Source organism: Ambystoma mexicanum, chromosome 9, assembly GCF_040938575.1.
Source record: "Ambystoma mexicanum isolate Mex_15411 chromosome 9, UKY_AmexF1_1, whole genome shotgun sequence".
Classification (NCBI taxonomy): Eukaryota; Metazoa; Chordata; class Amphibia; order Caudata; family Ambystomatidae; genus Ambystoma; species Ambystoma mexicanum.
In genome coordinates, this window is record NC_090931.1 from 818,800,428 (window position 1) to 818,821,785 (window position 21,358).

General features: G+C 49.8%; 1 protein-coding gene across 7 annotated transcripts in view; it reads left to right on the top strand.

Moving 5' to 3' along the window:
- Positions 1-21,358, top strand: part of ARMC8 (armadillo repeat containing 8) — a 1,620,024-nt gene that overhangs the window by 209,623 nt on the left and 1,389,043 nt on the right. For all 7 annotated transcript variants that reach the window (XM_069615827.1, XM_069615825.1, XM_069615821.1 and 4 more), the window contains one exon: positions 12,597-12,668. In XM_069615827.1, coding sequence (XP_069471928.1) covers positions 12,597-12,668 — 72 coding nt within the window. The remainder of the gene's footprint in view (positions 1-12,596; positions 12,669-21,358) is intronic.

The window sequence follows — 21,358 nt, forward strand, 5'->3', positions numbered from 1 at the left end:
TTATGCTCGAAAATATGTTAAACAAGTGCCATGTGATTGCGACCGCTTAAAAGGCTCACTGCACGTGAGCGCAGTTATAATTATTGTATAACGTATCCCTCCTTATTATCTGGGATATCACAATGGTCATGAGAGCCCTCATGACCCGTTGGTCTTATATTATTGAACCATCTACTAGGCCCTAGTGTACACCCATCATGTAGGCGGCAAAACTCACTGGGAGCTGGAGAATTGGTTTTGATGTCAGGAAGGTAAATGCACCGTCAGCCTGATTGACCTCTCTACCATACGCTATTGGCAGGCTCCGTTATACAGACCTGACAAGGAAAAGACTTCCTTTGCTACCCACATAGGTCTGTTCCAGCCTTTGTCTTTGGGCTTTTCTGGACTCTTAATTTCTGGACTCTTAATTTAATTGTTGAATTTCTTTTTTTAACGCGCCTGAAACCGTACCCGAGCGAGGATCCGGCATTCAAACCTCTGTTGCGGTGTGTGCTCTTGCTTCCAAGACCAGTGCATTGCCCCTGTGCTATCCTCCTTTCTTTCACAAGTTGGGCTACTCAGTCTAGGCGCAGTTGTCAGACCACACTGTGCACCCATTGCAGGTCACGCAACCGATACCCCTTGTCACTTTGTGAAGTTCTTAGTTCTTCTTGATTAACACCAATTCTCCACCTACCACCAGTGTTAGCACATAACATCTGCTGGGGTTTCTCTCTGGCAGTTTTGGGGCTTAATCTCTGTTTGTATATTGGCAGTCTTTTGACTTTGCCACAACTTGCATTCACCTTGTTCGGTGGTGGATGTCTTCTTCCACCACCTTGCGTTCACCTTGCCCGATCCTCCCTTGCATATCCACCCTGTAAGGAACTCATGGTGGCAACAGTGAAGACGGAGACAAATAATCAGAGTTCAAGGGTGTTTATTAAACTGTAAAGCTTGGTGGGAAAAATGCCTGATCTAAACCTAAATCTAAAATGGGAGCAAGCATTGACCATCAGCATAAAAATAAGGCAGTCCTGCTGGTGTCTTGTCAAATAAAAGAGCCTATGCTAAGAAAAACCTCTTGCCAGTCCTTATGCTAAATACAAAATAGATGTGGAGTAATGTTCGTAAGAAAAAGGAAGTGTTGATAAAGAATGTCAGGATGCGATAGTGTGGGTCGCCCTTCCCCATGTTTTCAATACGGGACATGTGAGACTTTGGAGCACAGCACAATTAAGTCTCTTTTCGTACAAAAAGTCTCTTGCCTCCGATGACCTGATGGATTTCCAAAAATAAAACAGTTCTTTGTGGACATCCCTCAGCCGGGTTCACTCTTGTCAACACACTGTATTCCGGGACTTTAGACTTCGCCCCCACTTTTTATCGGCATCCATCGTTCGGGTTCACTCTTCCCCATTTTGTCAACTGTACAATTTCTGGTTCAACCTTTGATGCAGGATTCACCTCCCTTAGCTTCACAGTCATCTGTCGGTCAAAGACTTTCGACTGTACAGAGGATTTTACGAGACCCCTGTATGACCACTTTGACTCCCTTATTAGCCTTTCCCAAGGCCATCTGGTGCTGGTAGTTTCAACAATTGAGTATTTGCACACAGTTTCTCGAGTGAGCACCCATATGGTGCCAGACTCTGCTGTTGCGGGTTTTCCCCCTTTTAGCTATGAACAGCTCTTTGTTCAAAGTTCATTTAGTCGTTTGGTACTTTTTGTTCAACACAGTTCTGCATCTCATCAGCTTTCCCTTTCGATTCATCGGCTGTGATGAACTGCTTGGCTTTTCTTCTCTCTGGAGTCAAGGTTGGACCACGTAGGCAAGCGCATCTCCCCAGCTTGGTTATAAGCAGAGGAGGGTCTCGTGTACCGGTCACATCTGCTGCAACATACGCTGGCTATTGTTCCTGGTCTTACAATTCCTTCCGCAGAGGTTTCACAGGCCTTGGCCAGAAAGTGCAAGGTCTCTTCTCTCCTCTTTGCCCCCTCGGTTTTGCCGTCTTTCTCCTCTGCTTGAACTGCCGTGCTGAGTTAGCTCTCTCTCATCTCTACACATTGTATCCAGTTAGTTGTGAGGACAAGTATAGGTTTTGGACACAGACGGGCATTTGCTTTGGACTTCATTATGCAGAATATCCTTCGTTTTCTTTAGGTAGGGAAATCCCACCTTAGCATAGGGCGAGTTAGACCTTACTCCATCCTGCATTTTAAGTTAATACAAGTTAGTAGATCAAACTTGATTCTGTTGTCTTTGTCTGCTTCTTGATGCTTTCACAAGACACATATAAAAGTAACCAAAAATCCCATGTGTAAAAAGCTAGGGTGATACGAAAGTATCCCAGTGCAATGTAAAATATAAGGATTAAAAAGGGAAACAATGTTTCCCAGTACTGATAGTCTGAAGGACTAGTCGGTTTCCCCATAAAAAAATTAGCAAAAGGCATGGGGAAGTGAAGCTGAAAGCTCTACTGCCCTTCAAAAGGTCAGTACAGGATCGTAAACAAAGCAAAAAGAATGGGCTCCATAGAACTATGGAGGGAAAGGTGCAAAAAGAAAATCTTTCCTCACAATGACCACAATAGTAATTCGGGAAAACTATGGTAAAACGGACTAGAAACGGTCCTAGCATGTGATGGCCCAGGCAGTGAAGATGACCACAGGAGGACAGGAATGTCCAGCAGCTAACGCAAGGAAGCAGAGATAAAATTATAGAACACAAGCCTTGCCATTGTATGGTGTGAAGGCACCCTGGAGTAAGACACAGAGAACAGAATCAAAGTTAATGTCAGAATGGAAAAATGCCTATCCTGCCCTATGCTATGATTGGAAAGGAAAGGAAAGTCAAAGTTCTCCAGTTCAATTTAGGAATCTACCTGTGTCCAAAACCTATACTTGCCATCCTAACTAATCCTATACAAAGTGTAGGGATGTCAGCAACCAACAAAATAATGTTCTGCATAAAGTTTGGTGCTTTGCCCAGCTCTGAGCTTTCTTTCAGCTCCCGTCCCCAAGTATAAATCTGTTGTAATAAAAGTCTTCACTTCCAAAATAATATAGGATTAATCAGTACTCTGGGACGGGGGGGGCATCCTGAGACTCCGTTCTCAAGCCAAAATAGTTTTTAAAAAACTCAGGGTTCCCTTCCCCAATACGTACTTTCAAATGATGTATTCATATTATGGTGTTTCCCAATTTTCTTAATGTTGTTGTTTGAAAATGGTAGTTCGTTTAATTCACTTTTTAAAGTTCATCTCCAAAGTTCCATTCACTTTGGATTATAATACACATTGGGTTTGCTGGCTTTGTTAAAGTTCTTTTCAGCTTAGAGTTTAATATGTATTGTTTTTTTTTGTTGATTTAACACTTAGTTGATTTGTAGATTCAATGTATATGAACGTTGCTTGCAAATTAATTTTGGACTTGACATACAGTGTATTTATTCAAAGGTAAAGCTTAATTTCTTTAGAATATTCATAAGTAACTATCTTCTTTCAAAGCGGTATTAAAATGTGAAGATATATTTTTCAAGCTTGGTTTACGGTTTTGGCATTCAATAATGGATAATGGCTTTCATGTAAATCACTCTGTTATTTTCAATTCACTTCGTTGTGTTATGTCTTTGTAAATTGCCTTTAAATATGCCCAGCACTGGGAGACTTTCGAAAACTTGTTTTCATATGCATGCGACCACTCGGTAGCAAAGTATTCTCACTCGTTCAAGAATTAACAAGTCTTGAGAGTTGCGCTGTTGCGCTTGCAGAAGATGGACGCTAGAGTGTGAGCTCCAGTCTAGGGGAACTCCTAAACTCCGAAACCTGTGGTGGTGTGATGAACTCCTGGGGGAAGAGTCCTTTATCTTACTGCTAGTGCCTTCCTGCATCAACTGCCTTGATTTCGTGCGGCAGGGGCTCGCTGCGACAAAGGTATTGCGGTTTGAAGGGGGCCAAGAGTCTCCCTCGCTCTGACCGTGCCTCGCCTCCATGAGGGGCGGGCTCCTGCGGGCACGTGTGCCGTGGTGGTGAAGGCCTGCCAGGGGGAGGAGCTCTCCACTGTCCTAGCCGCTTCGCCTTACCGATGTGTGGAGAAGCGACAGCTCAGCGAAGGACCCTGCCAGCCAACTGCCACTCATCTACATTGTCTGGAGCCCAACCTGGTACCGGCCCGTGGTCTGAAGCCGGACACTGGGGCACACGGTACAGCCCGTGCAATCCGGTACACGCCTCACAGCGTTTCTCCTGTCGCCGCTGGATGTGGCGTGTTCGCCTGCCTTACGGATCCCAGGCGGCCCCGGCGAGGAATTGTGGCAGATCCTCTGCGCTCCCTGGGTGGAGAGAGGTGTCCTGCATTGTGGGGGGTTTGTGAGCACCGGCCACTGAACGCGGCCCCATCGCAGTGAGTACGAGGGACGATCAACTTACTTAGCCCATCAAAACTCCTCCCTAACTCCACAAACGTTGCTCAGCCTCTCCCCGGGGGGGTGGGGGACCGTAGGCCTCTGTGCACCGGGATTGCCGCCTTCTTCCGCCTCGTCTGGGTCTGGAGCGGGGCGCGGTTGGTTGGGCTGTGGTGCGGCCACTCCTGGTCTAAGTTTCATACAGGCGGATACACGAGCATCGGGCCCACACATATGCGTGGCCTATCATACTCCTAGGGGACCAATTCAGACTGTGCGGCCATACGTTGGGGGGACACAACCCATTCAGCTAACAGAGGAATTGGCCTGAATGTACACCATGTTTGATACCGCCTTCATTAGGAGTCTGCCGTCCTCTGCAAGAACTTAACATTGCTGAGACTTCCGCCCAGATCTCATAACGCACCTTACGACATCCAGCTCATATTCCACAGCCCTTTTCCATTTCCACGCGGCCCATCTCCTCAAGACTGTTTGGTCCCCGGAACAGGCCAGAGTGCGGGGCTATATACTGAAGCACGTAGATTTAACGATTGACTCCCCATGAGCCAATTGAGTGGACAAACACACCTTCAGCATCAATTAAGGACTTAATGTGCCTGGGACAGGTTACCCTCCTACACATATTTGCTAGATACGCCCACAGTTAAGCTACTGGTGTTGTTGCCACACAGCCAACAGACGCCGACCTCCTGGAGTCTGCCATATTGCCTCCTTATTGACTCGTCACCAGGGATCTGGCCCACTCGCTGCTTGTCCATCAAGCAAGGACCCCCACTGCCAATCCGGTCCTGAACCCGTCCAGCAACTGGAATTGGATAGCCGCACCCCTTGTGGATACTTGCTGGCGATGAACCATCTGACCCTGTACAGCTTCGACTGCTCTGGGTACACCGCACAGCTCGCCTGGAGTGGTGGCTGCCGAGACCATGACAAAAGGAGCTCACAAGAAGCAGAGATCCATCAACATGTTCGCGAAAGTACCACCAAAGCCTTCAGAGCTTGCGCCCGAGCCTGAACCTGCCGCCTCAATGCCTCTGGAGCTCACAGAGTCTCAGAAAATGCTGGACTATATGGGGAGTGATTCACAGCCCTGCACTCTCAACTAGATGACATGAACTGGACCATATCGTCAATTAAAGCCCACATGGAAAAAACCGAGTTGTGGTCCCAAACCAGGGTCGGAGTAGCCGAGGATGACATTACTGCCGTTCGAGCGGACCTGACTGCGCTTTCCAGAAAGGTTCTGGATGTCACCAAGAAAAATGAAGATCTGGAATCGCACTCTAGACGCAACAACCTCTGCATTGTCGGGGTCCCGGAGGATAAGATAGACGGGCCCATGGAAGATTATATCAAACGCATTGTGCTCACTCTTCTGGACTCCCCCAAACTCTCCCTACAATTCGCAATAGAGAGAGCTCACCGGGCCCTGACGTGGAAACCCAAGCCGGGTGCACCTTCCTTGGCTCCTCCAGGATCCACTTATATCCCGACTTCTATGTGTCTGTCCAGCAGGAGTGTAAGACTTTCCTGGCTGTCAAGAAGAAGCTGCAAGACCTGGGCGTCATTATTTAATGCTCTATCCGGCCAAACATAGGGTTGAACACTTGAATCAGGTCTACTTTCTCACCATTCCTCAGGAAGCCTCCAAATTTATCGACAAACATTTCCCTGGTGGACCGCGCAGACCTCGGCAGCCTTACTCATGGCGCTTTGTTCATACATTTTTATGTATCAATCCCTGTTGTGTACCAAGCCTGATAATGGGAGTCTCCATGACTCTGTTTATTCTGGTCCGTTTGATCCTTGTTCAATGTCACAAATTTGTCATCTTCACCCATTATAATTCTTCTTCATACTACGTACCACTGAAATGCCTAGTCTATCCCTGTTCCGGAGCATTAATGCTCATAGCTGCGCACAGCCCCCCAGGCGATGCTGCCACAGCTCCTGGTTTTGCTGGTTTTCAAGGTGTTCACGCCCCTCTGTTTGGGAGAAGGGTGGGGCTGGGGGAGGGTTGTGTGGGAAGTTATGTTAAAAATTGCTTGACAGGCAACGGGGTGCGAGAATGCTTAATAATACCAAATTTCATACATTTTAAAGGGGGGGGCCTATTCACACCTCTGCGGTACCTATGCCCCACTTTCTGACTCAACATCCTGTTTCATCAATGTTTGCTATTAGGCCTGATGACAGTCGATAACCTTGTTTGTATGAGTTGGAATGTTCGGGGGCTGGGTAATTATGCAAAGATGCGGAAACTGCAGCTATATGTTGAACGGCACAGAGTGAAACTGCTTTTCTTGCAAGAAACTCATGCTCGCTCCAGCCGATGCAAGAGGTTTGCTAAATCCTGGGGCCCCCAACAGTACTATACGGACTATTCCACCCAGAATTGTTGGGTCTTGACTCTGATACACAAGAGTCTTAAATTCCAGCATAAGGCAGTACATGTGGACACCCTAGGATGCTATGTATTGTTATTTGGCACCCTATTAAAACGTGAAGTTGTACTCCTCAATATATACGGCTCCAATGTGGATGATCTCGAATTTTCCACACACCGATCATCCTTGCTGTCTAGGTTTTTCCTTGTCCCTATCCTCTGGGGTGGGGACCTTAATACAATCTTAGGCATAGATCTGGATAGGTCGGGCTCCAGACACCGTCAACTCACTAAGGCAGCCAAAACTATCAAAGAAATCCAGACCCAGGTGATGGTATTGGAAGCTTGGAGACTGGTATATCTGGACTCTCGATCATATTCCTTTTATTCCTCAGTGCACGACTCTCTTTCACGGATCGATAGGTGGCTGGTGTCGGACGTATTAATTAGAATCATCACACACACATGACGATTCTCCCCAGAACGTTTTCCGATCATTCCCCGGTGACAATTTCCCTAGATTGCGGGTCCGATGACAGCATACTTCGTTCCTGGAGATTAAAACTGCATGCTTTATTAGATGTGGCCTTTAGGTCTGACTTGGAGACTGCCATAGACGACTTCTTTGCATTGAACACTGGCTCGGTCCACACACAGGCCACCCTTTGGGAATCGTTCAAAGCTTACATTAGAGGCATGGCCAAGGAGTCGGGGATCCTTAAGGTGATCTGCAGCGACATTGCAAAGAGCAAATCCCGACTCTCCTCCCTTGAGGTCCAATATTCCTCTTCACAGTCACTTACCACCCTTTCAGATATTGGCATGGAACTTGACACGTTCCGGTCTCATGTGGAGCGGGAGAGAAGTTCCTGGCTAACCCCCACTCAGCTCGAAGGTATGGGGAGGAGGAGCACCCTGGCCGTGTTCTGTCAAGGCTTCTTTGCCAGGAATCTGGCTCACCTCACATCCCAGCTATAGAGAGGTCTGACGGCACACTGGCCTTGTTGTCACAAGCTATTAATAGAGAATTGTGCCTATTCTATGAATCCCTCTATTCCAATGTTGACAGTGTCCCAGCGGCAGATGTCGAGGCATACTTGGACAGTCTCCCACTGTCTGTCCTCTCCACCGAGACCAGGGACTCCTTGGATGCACCTCTCACACCGGACGAAATCTCTAAAGCCATAGACTCCCTGGCCTCCGGGAAGGCCCTTGCTCCGATGGTCTCCCGGTCGAATTTTATAAACAGTACAGGGCCCATCTGGTCCCTCAACTACATGCACTATGGGAGGAATCCTGTGAGTCGGGCATCCTTCCCCCTTCCCTCCGTGAGGCTATAATCTCAGTGGTACTCAAACCAGGCAAAACCCCCCACCCTTTGTGGTTCGTATCAACCACTTTCCCCTCATTAACTGTGGATCTATGCCAAAGTGCTGGCTCTGAGACTGGCTCCGTATATATGACCTATATCATATACCCAGACCAGGCTGGATTTATCCCGGGGCACTCTACTTCCCTTAATTTGCATTGTCTCTTTAATATTCTTGTCCGCATTGATCCAACCGTTCAAGCCATGGCAGCCACCCTGGACATGCAGAAGGCGTTTGATTCTGTCTCCTGGAGATACCTCTGGCGGGTCCTCGAGAGGAGCAACTTCCGGCCCGGTTCCTGGCCTAGGTCAGGCTTCTCTATTATCAGCCAGTGGCCACGGTCCGCACTGAGGACCGATGCTTGGCCCCCTTTCAAATTGCCCGGGGTACGTGTCAGGGTTGCCCCTTCTCTCTTTTGATCTTTGCCATCGCCATCGAACTCCTGGCTGACAGGATACGTCAGAAGCATGCACACAGAGGTCTGAGACTTGTTGGCTCACCTGAGATCATTTCTCGATATGCTGACGATACCCTTCTTTTTATTCGCTCCCCTGCGGACAATCTATCCCTGATCCTTGATGATGTCATACACTTTGGTGAGATCTCTGGTCTCAAAGTAAACTGCTCCAAATCTAGCCTGTTCCCACTGACCGAGGTAACTCTTCCTCCCCTGGAGCTCTTGGGTTTCATGTGGTCACAAACCTAGATCACCTACCTTGGGGTAGTGGTCACTCGTCAATCTTGGCCTCTGTATACTCCCAACTTCGGAAAATATCTTACCACACTCGCCAGGAAGTGCACAGCTGGGCGGCGCTACCAATTTCTCTAGCAGGCAAAATTGGCATACTGAAAATGATTGTACTTCTCCAACTCCTCTACAAGTTCCTCAATATCCCATTATGGCCAGGCAGCAAATATTTCCAATCTCTGAACCGCACCGTAAACGACTTCCTATGGCATTCTGGTGTGGTCCGCCTCAAACTAGACACACTAACTGCACCCATGTCTGAGGGTGGCTTCAGTGCCCCTAATTTTGAGATATATTGGATTGTAGCCCAGGCTCAATACACCTCACACTGGTTCGTACTCTCAGATCCCCCACCACATTCGAGGCTCGAGCGGCTTGCTTTGGAGAACCGTGATATCCGCTCTCTAGTCCTCCCCTCCCAATATGCCAAATTTGCACCCCTGGACTCTGTAGGTTCTACATCCCTGGCTTTAACTAAACTTTGGAGACTGACCTCCATCCCGTACCCATTTCATGGTGCTCTTCCCCTCTGGAACTTCCTCCCTGAGGCTCCTTGTATACCCCGGCAGCAATACACAGCTGGGCGGATGAGGGATTTGGGGCTGTCCGGGATGTCTTTAATCAGGGTGACTTCCTTGAATGGTCAGACCTTCCTATATCCTTGCGTAGAAAACCATCCCATTGGCTTATGTTGTTCTCCGCCGTTCCCTCAAGAAGAGATACCAGACTTTCCTGCAATTCCACCAGATGATCCCATATTAACTGAACTCCTGAATACCATGTCCTTCCAAGGGAAGCTCACCAGGCTATATGCTTGCTTCAGACCAAGGCCTCCCCTCACTTTGACAAACTCGGGCATACTTGGGGCTTGGATCTGGGAATTGAAATAACTGACCAGCGTTGGCACTGTATTTGTGCTCGCATTTATGACATTTTGTTCAACACTCGCTTTAAACTGATCCAATTCAAAGTGCTCCATAGGTTCCGCTACACTCTGATCAGATTACACCATATGTCGAAGGCCCACCCCCCAGAAGCCTCAGGTGTGGCTCGGACACTGCCAATTACTTGCATATGTTATGGTCTTGCCCGCATCTCCTCCAGTTTTGGGAGGAGGTTTGCTCCACATTGTCTCACATTCTGGATTCCACGTCCACCCCAACTCGTTTTGGTGTGTCTTTTTCACGAACTTCCCAAATTGGGTCGCAACGGCAGGAAACTAGCAGGACTGTGTATGTTGCTGGCTGGCTGTTGTATCCTATTATGCTGGCTCCTTCCGGGAGTCCCCACAGATTCTCAATGGCTTAGAGTTGTGACTTGGGCATCTGATATGGAGGAGGCCTGGTCGGCCCAGCAGCCACTGGTATCGTGACCCAGGAATATCTGGGCTCCTTTCCGTTCCTGTTTCCTCTGTGTCAGTGGACTCCGATACTGACTCTGATGATCCCTCCTCTTTAGTCCCAATGACTGTTTAAAGGATGTGCCTTGATTGTTATTACATCATGTGAACTTTGCATATTGCATTTCCTGATGGTCTCTAATTACTCTGTATATGTTTCACTTACATTGTGCATGATGATGGTTTTTCAGTTTGCCACTTGCAAGCCACTCGCTCTCTTGTTGTAATGTCAAGCGTAATAAGCAAAGTAAAAAAAAAAAAAGAATGAACAAGTCTTATTGTTTGCTGGTTTGCAAGGATTCGGATCAAAGTCCTTCGAAAACGTGTCTCACCATTCGTGCGACCACTGCGATACAAATTAACCTTGCGCGTAAGATCAAACACTTGGATACCCGGTTTCCGTTTGCTTAGAAACTCACTGGTTACTTCGATGCGAGTTACTCCAGCGCAGATCTCCCGGCCTTCTGGTCGTTGCCTCAGGGCTCCACCTCCTGCCCCTTAGGCACTCCTGGGTTGGCGTCTGGCCCCAGGAGAAACAAGCACTTCGAGCAGTATAAAAAAGAGCAGGCTTCTGGCATGGCTCCCCTTTCAAGTCTCCTTCGGTTCCACATAGCCCCATCTCCCACGCCGCTCTTTCCTGAACCATAGGCGTGCTCCACACGGACAGCTCTACGCTGTGTCTCTTGACCTCTCTACTGCTGCTGATGCAACTCCACCACCACTGCTCCTGTCACTGCTTCCTCTCTCACTCTCATTTGATGGGGCCTTTTATACACCTGCAGCCCCTTAACAGAGTGCAGGTGCGAGTTTACAATTGACCTGCCCGACCATCATTTAGGGGACATGCCTGACCTCTACTGCTCTCAGCATACCTCTTCTTTGTCCCAGTACCAGAGTGGTATAAGCAACTAGTCCTCATTACTCCCAGTTGCCTCTTGCTCATCTTCCTTGTCCTGAAGGCTGGTAAAGGGATGGGTTGGTCATCAGTAGGAAACAGGGACACCATGTCTCTCCCAAAGGTATCCCACTCCTAGACCTTCCATCCATCTTATATTTAACTCCCTTTGCTTTCTTCCTGGCCCGTCTGGACCAAGTGTATCCCATACCCTTTTCTCAGTCAATGGGACATGGATAACAATATGCCATAACTGCCCCTGAAATAAGGGTTTCCTCCTGGTAGGGAAATGGGGGAAAACTGTGTCTTTCCTCCCAATCCCCAGGTGATCCTCCCTTACTTCTCCATCCAACAGTGATGGCCTTTCCCTAGCCAGGTGTAGAAGAGTGGAAGTGAGAATACCCTCAGGTTTCTCTTAATGGCCATACTTTGCCGTCGAGTTTCAGCAGCATAGCTTTTTGGTAGAATCCTCAAAGGGATCCATCCCAACCTAGATGAGAAATGGTCAGGGTCTCTCCTAGTTATACCCAAACTCATGGGTATTACCCAAATTGGTCGTTTACAATTGTTCGAATGAACAATTGACCGAATTTAAAGGGTCACAATTGACCTTTTCACAATTGACCGAATGTGTATATCTATATATATGGGTTTTGGGGGGTTTGGCGTTGGGTGGGGGGTTGTGGGGGGTTTCCCCCCCACATATATGGTACAATTGACCTTCACAATTCGGTCAATTGTGAAAAGGTCTCATGCACATGCCTCAGCTATCTCTCCAAACACACCCAATGACACGCACACACGAATTGGCAGCCAGCCAGCCAATAAGGCTGGCCCCAAAAAAACTTCCAAACACCCAAGTCCACCCACATAGTATGTGTATGTGCCTGTTTAGGGCCAAGGGCCACTCTAAAGCATCCCTAACTACAATAGAGGGTACAGGGCCATATGTGCACACCACCCATTATAGTCATTCCTTATGCCTTTCCTAAAGAGATCCTAAAAGCGAAAAGGGAGAAAAAGCAAAAGCTGACACAGCAGAACCACCCAAAATGGAATGCTGCCCTCAAACAGAAATATCCGATGCTTGGTCTTGTAAGCAGTAGACAAATATTTGAGTTGGGATACTGTTTCGAACAACTGAACGTGAAATTGGTTGTTTCAGATTTAAAAAATCAGAAGTTGAAAGAAAGCTTATTAGATTTAGAGTTTAAGAGGATTGTTTGCACTATTTGATTCTCCTTTCCAATGTAACCCAATTCAAGGGGGACATGTGTTTTTACCTGAAATTCAAGATTACACATTTTGAAACCCAGTAAATATAAATATGTGCTTAGTTTTTTTAAATACTTAACCAATTAAATGTCTTTTGTCTTTCTAACTACAGAGATATGAAAAACGCGGTTATTGGCAACAACAAACAGAAAGCAAACCTAATTGTATTAGGAGCAGTGCCAAGGTAGGTGTTTTATTTTTTTCTTAGGGTGCCTCCGTTTTGCGACTTTGTGCTTGGGCTTCATCATAGAAATACACCTTGCATCCTGGACGAGTCTTTTCAACCTTTGGTTTGTCATGTGGTTCCCTTCTGTGTATCTTTTAATTATATACAAAATGTATTTTGTTCCCTAATCCTGATAATCTGTTTGATGGCTGGTAACAAATGTGAGGCAAGTTATTGCTTAAGTGCAGAACACTGTTCACATTACACCAACAACTGCACACTGGTTGCCCTTGACATCTGGCATCAATAAGACTGCAGTTTTAGCATGCAGTCCATTGTTATCATACTTGTTAGAATGAAAATAAATTACAAGTCTGAAACAGTCCTCACAGGAAACCAAATGTGATTTTAATCGACAAATGTGAACAAAACGCACAGGAAAGTGGAGAAATAAAAATAAAGAATTCAGATGATTGCTTAAAATGCAGCTGTTTTGAAGAAAAGGGATTTGGCTGGTACTCTGAATACCAGGTGTTGGATGTCTTATGGTTTTGCAGTGTAGCATATGATTTTGCTGTCTTGGTGTGTGATCACAAGGAGAATTGGCCTTCTTTAGTTAGAGGTGTATGTTTATTATATTGTAGCTACAGGAGAATTGTGGATAAGGAATTATTCCCGGGTGTATAAGTGACTGTGCAAGTGTGCCCATCGTATCCAAACAGGTGAATGAGATATGTGGGCAAAGCCAAATTGATGGTGTGCGAGTGTGGGGCCAGCAAAGGAAGAGCGTTCATGCTTGAACCATATGCATTAATATCTGGGCATTACAGGACTAATGTAATTACAAAAATGTAACTAACCTTGTTGATGGGAACTAGAAGTCCCAGAATTCCAAAAGGGCTGAAGAGGCATGCAGATGTAACAGCCATTCTTGTATTCAGGCAATTGGTCAGGCACTTGGACCCAACAGCCCACACCGGAAGGAACCTGGGAAGCATAAGACCCCCTCAGGTGCAGGAGGAAGGAGTGGAAGGAACTGGAACGTTAGCTGGAGTCCTCCTGCTATAGCTCTCGAGCTTTTACTGCGTATTGCGTTTTTTTCAGAGAATATTCTCTATTTTTTTGGTCTATTGAGCCTCAAGCTCCACCGATTAAGGGGGACCCGTTTTCGGAAGCTTCTACGCCCCTCAAGGGCATATTTTTGTCGAACTTCACTTCTTGGAGGATTCCAGAAGATACTTGAGGCCTACCCCGCGTGGACATGGCCGAAGACAAAGGAGACTCAACACCTCCGTTTAGGATTTGCCCAGGATGTGGACTATAGAACGTCTTCAAGAAGGATGGGCAATCCCGGTGCGCTAACTACCTGCACTCAGACAAAATCGCACGTGGAGGAGGCCTGTGCGTTCTGCAAGGACATGTCCTCCTGCACCATGAAGGACCATCACAAACGGTTCGCTGAATGGCTGGAAACAAAGAAGCCGGCGGCAGGTGAGCCCCGGCAATGTTCTTCACCCAAGAGAAAATCTGAGCGGGCTTCTAAAACCTTTGAGGGCGCTCTGGCGACGGGGACCAACAAAAGGCAAAGCAGTGTGAGTCCACGGGCACCGGGAGCACCGTTTGCACGTGCTCCTCGGCAGCCAGGCTGGGCGCAGCTTTGCTGATGCCGTCAACCATGAGGCAGCGCTCCGGCTCAGCGAAGAAAAGGAAGTTGGAGCAGCGTGTAAGCTTCGGGAGAAGGCCTGATCGTCTATGGTGGAGAAAGCCAAGGGGGGAGCGAGGTGCTGACCCTCCCCCCACAGTGAACGCCGCAGACGGCCCAAAGGTTGTGAAGGCCCAAGTTCACCAGGCCAAACCATCTATTGAGGGGAGTGGTGGCATTCCTGGTGAAGGCTGCGGACGTGAGTTCCCAGGAGGCAGCCAGCAAAACGAGAGTTTCCCTGCCCGCCCGGAGGGAATCTTCATTTGTGCGCATTGAAAAGACTCCAAGGATGAGACGTAGCCGAATACGGCAATGATGGGTACGGACGACGGAACGGATCTCCCGTTGCCGGTACCCAGGGCTTCTCCCCCCGATGAGATCGGATCCTTGTACACCATGGTCTCCAGGGCTTCAGAGCTGTTCCAGCTCAAACCTGAGGAGAATAAGGAGGAGGGCTTTCTTTATCAGCGATGAGAGGCCAAGAGGAAGACTGTACTTGCGGTCCCGCTGTTGGACGACATCTGGGACGAAGGGCTGTCCCTCCTGAAGAACCTATCCTCGACCTCGGCGAAGAGAGATTGTTATGAGAAGAAATACCTGGTTCCAGACTCTGCACCGATGTGCCTCAGAGCGCAGCCGGACTCGGTGGTCTTCGCGGCGGCCAGGAAGAAATATGCTGGGTCGGCGGCGTCGACTTCCACTTCCACACCGGACGGCGAGGGGAAGAAGTTGGACGCCATGGGACGACGGGTTATCTCGTCGGTGGTGACGGCCATTAAGGTGGCCAACGCTCTCGCTATTGTGGCTCGCTACGACGGAGCTGTGGTTTAAAATCGCCCCTCTCCTGGATTTCCTACCAGACAACAAAAGGGCCGAGTCCCTTGAGATCCTTCAAGAAGGCGAGGTGGCTTCACACCACGCCATCACGGTGGCCACGGACATCGCCGACACCGGTTTCCGCCAGATGGGCAACGGCGTTTGCCTTCGCCGGCGTGGTTGGCTCAAGGCCACCAACTTCCGTCAGGACGTCCTGACGAGGGTATTGGACATGCCCTTTGACGGGGACAACTTGTTTGGCAAGGCGGTGGACGAGTCGCTGTAGGCCATCAAGGCAGACTCCGAGACGGCACGTGCCTTGGGCACACTCCAACAGCAGCAACCACAGAGGTCCTTTCGGACTTCCGGAGGCAAGTCCGATGCCTCCAAAGGATTCGACGGAAGCTTCTCCTCATACCGTCAAGTGGCCTGGTCTTCATCCCAGGTCTACAGAGGACGCAGCAAGGCCGGACGTAACCATCGCCAAAGGTCCCAAGGTGGGGTGGCCTCTGCGAAGCAGGACTGAACCGGCCAGGATGTCGGGCCCCCACCCGAGCACCCCGGTGGGAGGCTGGCTGGTGAACTTTGTCGGCATGCGAAAGTCTATCTCCACTGACCGTTTGGTGCTGGCTGCCCTGGCCCACGGGCACACCCTGGAGTTCCAAGGGAAGTGTCCCCGGTTTCCACCTGTGGCCAGGCAAGAAATCCACATTGTACAGCTACTTCTAGAGGTACAAGCGATGCTGAAAAAGGGCACAATAGAGCTTGTCTAAAAGAGGCTACGGGGCTCCGGAGTATACTTGCAGTGTTTCCTTGTCCGAAAGAAGACCGGCGGTTGGCGACCCATTCTAGATCTCCGCCGCCTCAATAAATATATCAAGTCACAGAAGTTCCGGATGGTCACCCTCCAGCACGTCCTGGGACAGCTGGAGGAAGGAGACTTTCTGTCGTTGCTTGACTTGGACGACGCATACTTCCACATCCCCATGCACAAGGTGCATTGAAAGTTCCCGCGTATCGTAGTCCAAGGACAGCACTATCAGTTCAAGGCCCTGCCCTTCGGTCTGAAGTCAGCGCCAAGGGTCTTCACCAAGTGCCTGGCACCGGTGGCGGCGTGGCTGCGCCTGCAGTGGGTCCACGTCTACTCCTATATGGACGATTGGCTCATCCGAGCAAAGTCAAGGGAACTTGCTGTCGAATACACAGCAAGGACCGTCCGCCTGCTCACGGAACTGGGGTTCTCGATAAATGATGTGAAGTACTGCTTGGTGCCATCACAGGACGCTCAGTTCCTGGGAGCCAGGCTCAACACAGTGGCGCGACTGGTTTCACCATCGGAGAGGACAAAAGCCATCCTGGGCAAGGTACAACGGCTGCTGACCTTGGGATTTGACAGGGTGTGGTCCATCAAGTCCCTGCTCGGCATGATGTCGTCATGTATCTACCTCGTTCGGCTGTGCAGGTTGCGGCCGCTGCAGGAGTTCCTCGATGCACGTTGGATACAAGTGTCGGGAAGCTTTCAGGACAAGATCGCCCTCAACGAGACATTCCGTCAAGTGATCCGGTGGTGGGGCGCCCGCACGCATCTCGCGGCGGGCGTGGACTTTCAGACCCCAGCGCATCAGGAGACGGTGATGATGGATGCCTCCCTGGAAGGATGGGGCGCACACACTGGAAATCTCCACGCAAGAGGCCTTTGGCTCCCGCAGGAGAAGTCGTTGCACATCAATGTCCTGGAGCTCCGGGCCATGTATTGGGCCCTCGGGTCCTTCCTTCCGTCCCTCAAGGGCAAGGTGGTGCAGATTTTCACCGACAACACCACCACGGTGTTCTACATCCGGAAGCAGGGGGGCACCAGATCCCCAGCTCTCTCCAAGGAAGCTCAGGATCTATGGCACTGGGCCGTCGCCCAATGGATGTTCCTGGTACCCTTCCATCTGGCAGGAGTGTAGAACACCATTCCCGACTTACTCAGCAGTGAGCTGCGCTCTTGCCACGAGTGGGAGCTTCGGCAGGATCAAGTGGATCTTCTATTCCGACGATGGGGCAGTCCCCAGATCGACCTGTTTGCGACAGCGATGAACACCAAGTGCCGGAGGTTCGCCAGCAGGTTTCCCCAGCCAGGGAGCATGGGGGATGCATTCTCCTTCCCCTGGGACGCCTGTTCCTCTACGCGTTCCCTCCGTTGCTGTTGCTTCTGCTACTCATCAGTCAACTCAGACGGTCCCGTTGCAGGATGTTCCTCGTCGCACCGGCGTGGCCAAGGCAGATATGGTACCCGGACCTTCTGGATATGTCGGCGTCTTCTCCAGTCAAGCTTCCGGCAGACGCAGATCTTCTCACCAGGGAAGGAGGTGCGATCCTGCACCACGGCACAGGGTCGCTGAGCCTGCAGGCCTGGCTCCTGCAGCGCTAGAGTTTGGAGGATACGAGATCCCGGCAGATTGCAAGGAGGTGCTTGCCAAGGCCAGGGCTGCTTCGACTCTTAAGTGCTATGGACATAAATCGAAGCGGTTCACCGTCTGGTGCCGTGCATAGAAGGTAGATTCTCTAAGGATTACAGCCCCTCAAGTGCTGACGTACTTGCTATCGCTGGGCAAGGTGGGGCTTCCACACGCCTCCATCAAAATACATCTGGCAGCTATCTCCCGCTATACCAGAACTCTGCGGCGGTCATTGCTGTGGTCTCATCGCCTGGTTCAGGAGTTCATGAAAGGACTTTTCTGCTCGTTCCCGCCGGTGAAGGCTCCGACCCCGGCGTGGGAGCTCAATGTGGTGCTGACTAGGCTCATGGGTCCTCCGTTCCAGCCTCTACATTCGGCACCTCTGAAATTCCTATTGTGGAAGACCAGCGTTTCTTGTGGTCATCACCTGCGCACGACGAGTGGGAGAGATTCAGGCCCTCTCATGTAAGCTTCTGTACTTGACATTCCACGAGACGAGGGTTGTGCTGAGGATGCACCCCTCCTTCATGCCCAAGGTGCCGTCGGACTTCCATCTCAACGAGCCCTTGGTGTTGCTTGTTTTCCTCCCATCGCCTTCGTCGCCGGCTGAGAGGACTTTGCACTCGCTGGATGTGGCTAGAGCGCTGAAGGTCTACGTGGACCGCACAAAGTTTCCGAAAGACGTCACGGCTGTTTGTGAACTTTGTCCCTGTGAATCAGGGGAAAGCACTCTCCAAGGCTCCCATTTCCAGATGGCTCTCCGGCTGCATCACCCATCATCATCTGTTGGCAAACCGACCATTGCCCGGCCATCCGAGGGCCCATTCGACCAGAGCGATCGCTGCAACTACGGCGTTCCTGTCTGGTGTGCCCCTGCTGGACATCTGCAGGGCTCCTACGTGGAGGTCAACGCACACCTTCACGAGATTCTACTTATTCGACCGGGATTCCAGGGAGAAGTCCAGATTCGGCCAAGCAGTGCTGCGCAACCTGGTCGCTTGAAGGTGAGCCTGGTGAGGCGGAGGTAAGAGATGCTTAATGTTGAGATGTTGAAATGCTTAATGTTGAGCCTTGCCACCTCCTGTGGTTGTGCATGTGTGTACTGCTATGTATTCTTTATTCATGAGCATGTGAATCCATGCCAGACCCCATGCTGGAGAAGGAACAAGTTACTTACCTGTAACTGTTGTTCTACAGCATGGGACTGTCATGGATTCACATGCGAACCCTCCTGCCTAGCCATCTGCGGCTCTTCTCCTGGGCCTACTGCCACTTTACGTGCTACCAAATCTGAAGATGCCTGCCGGAAGAGGGGCTTAGGTAGAGGGCAGTCATTGGCTGGGGGCAGTATGACCCAGAGACCAGTGATTGGTTGTCAGAAACAAAACTGAAACTGATTTTTTTTCTTTACCGAGGAGTCCCAGCTGACGACGGGGAATATTCATGATCATGTAAATCCATGCCAGACCCATGCTAGAGAACAACAGTTACAGGTAAGTAACTTGTTCCTTTCCCCATGTGAGCCTGATTGCCGTGGTTGGTGAGCTGCTGGCGTGCCAGAGACCAGATGCAGTTGTCAAGCTGAGGGACTCGGGAGAACAGGAGACTCCCAAATCGAGTGCACAGACCAGGAGACACCTGTTTAGGGGAAGGGTTTGGGTCCCCAGCAAACCAGTAGAAGTTGTAGAAGAAGTCGGGAAAGCAGTGCGACCCGAAGAGCAAGTGTTTCAGAAGCCGTTGACCAAAGCACAGCATTCTGAAACATTCTGCAAGCCTTGCTGGTAACAAAAGCATTTGAACAATGGAATTGTATAAGGCAAAGTGCTTCTTACTTACATAAGATGCTAATCGCTGCCCATTGTTCCACTATTCAAAGACTATTCTTGTTCAAAGAGTGGTCTCATGTCCCTAATTAAGGAGAGGGAATGCTGATAGGACAATTTCTGAACATTCAACTGTGACTATACTAAAGTTACAATTTTTAGCGTGGGAAAACTACGTTAAAGAATGGTCGCATGTGCCTTATTGTGATTCCCCAAGGAGGGTTGAACTCTATTCTTTTCTTCTAGGGCAGTGGTCTTCAAACTTTTTTAGCCTGGGCTCACCCTGAGCCAAGTTTGGGCAGGCCGGGCCCCCCTAAAAGTGCCAGATGGACAGTATGTAGAAATCGCTATGAACTTTTGCGCGCCGTCACCGCACCCTACTCCCAGTACAGACCCTGGGCTCTCCCCCCACCCTACTCTCACCACTTTCCCAGTGCTGCCGCCCATCCTGCTCCTACCACAGTCCCATAACACAAACATACACACATCCATACACATTTAAATAAAAAATAAATCGCCATTAACGTACCTTCTGCAGGGGCCTGCGCATGGTTGCTAGAATGCTCCACTCCAGGTTGCTTTGCCCGTATGTGCGAGGAGGCGCAGGAGCACCCCCTCGCACATACATACATGCAGTGCCCCAGCCAGCATTTCCAATGAGCTATGCAAGGCTGGCGAAGCAAAACACCCCCAGCGTTGCATGGCTAGTGGTGATAGTAATTATATTTTCTGTTGCTTGTGTAATCTGCTTAGATTACATGCTATGCACAGGCCGACATCTAGTGGAAGCTGCAGAGTATTAGTTTTTTTTCGAAACTCAAAAATGGGTGTCGAAATAGGGCTTGCCAGTAATAATATCCCTATTGTGACGTCCCCTGAACCCATAATCCCTCACGCATGTAGGTCCTCAGATTGTTTTTTTCCGCCATAGTGAGCGGTCACAAAAATATAAGCGGAGTCCATTTTCGGCGTACGCTGTTGAACTTTAATAATTAAGTTAGTATTTCTTCCTGTCCTTTTACTGAGGCAGTGACTCGATGCAGTGAAGACTGAAGAAGACTACGAAGCTGACCGTCGGACGGAGACTTCGACGGCGCCACCCGGCCTGGGAAGGCCCTTTCGGCCTCGGCCTTACAGTAGGGAGAGTGGGGGGGTGTCATAAACATGTATATTCCCACCCTTTTCCATAGTCGCCCAGCTGCCTACCAATATTATGGAGCGTACTCCCTTTAAGTTCTGCCCCTCCTGCAATAGAAGTTCACATGGGTCAACAAGCATAGGGTCTGTAACGTGGAGGTTCCCTGTCACCCTCGCCATCCGAAGGGACGCCGTTGCTGCCGTTGCTGGATGCCCCTTCGACATCCATGGAGGCCTCGGTCGGCATGGCGTGATGGGCCCAATGTTTAGTTCGCCTGTCTTTGAGGGTTTTAGGTCGGAGTAGCTTACAAGCCCGACAATGTAGCAAAGGTTCCCCAGTGCCACCCCGACCCTAACAGACAGGCCGGCGGTCCTGTTATGAGGAAGACACCCGGCGGCAAGGGCACCACACTCCCCCACAAACACACACCCCACGGCGATGCGAGTGAAGTCTCACGCAGAGAGTCGACGGCGAAGGGCAAATCTTTCCATCAGAAGTCCTTTGGGTGCCCCGAGCGACTGCCGCACGACAAGCCCTTCAAGACAAAGGACGCCCGATCCCCCGTCCGGCCCTGCGATGCCGAACGAAGTTGTGCAAGCCATCCCTGCGGTCGAAGTTCGGCCTACATCCGGGGACAAACCCAGGGAGTCCTCCGAAGACCCCTCTTCGACTCCTAGCTCCAAGAAGTCATTGGCTAAGAGCAGGGACCATATGGAAAGACACAGGTCCAGTTCTTCTAGGGAGAGAGACTCACTTAGGAAGGATAAGGCTAGGGAGCAACCCTC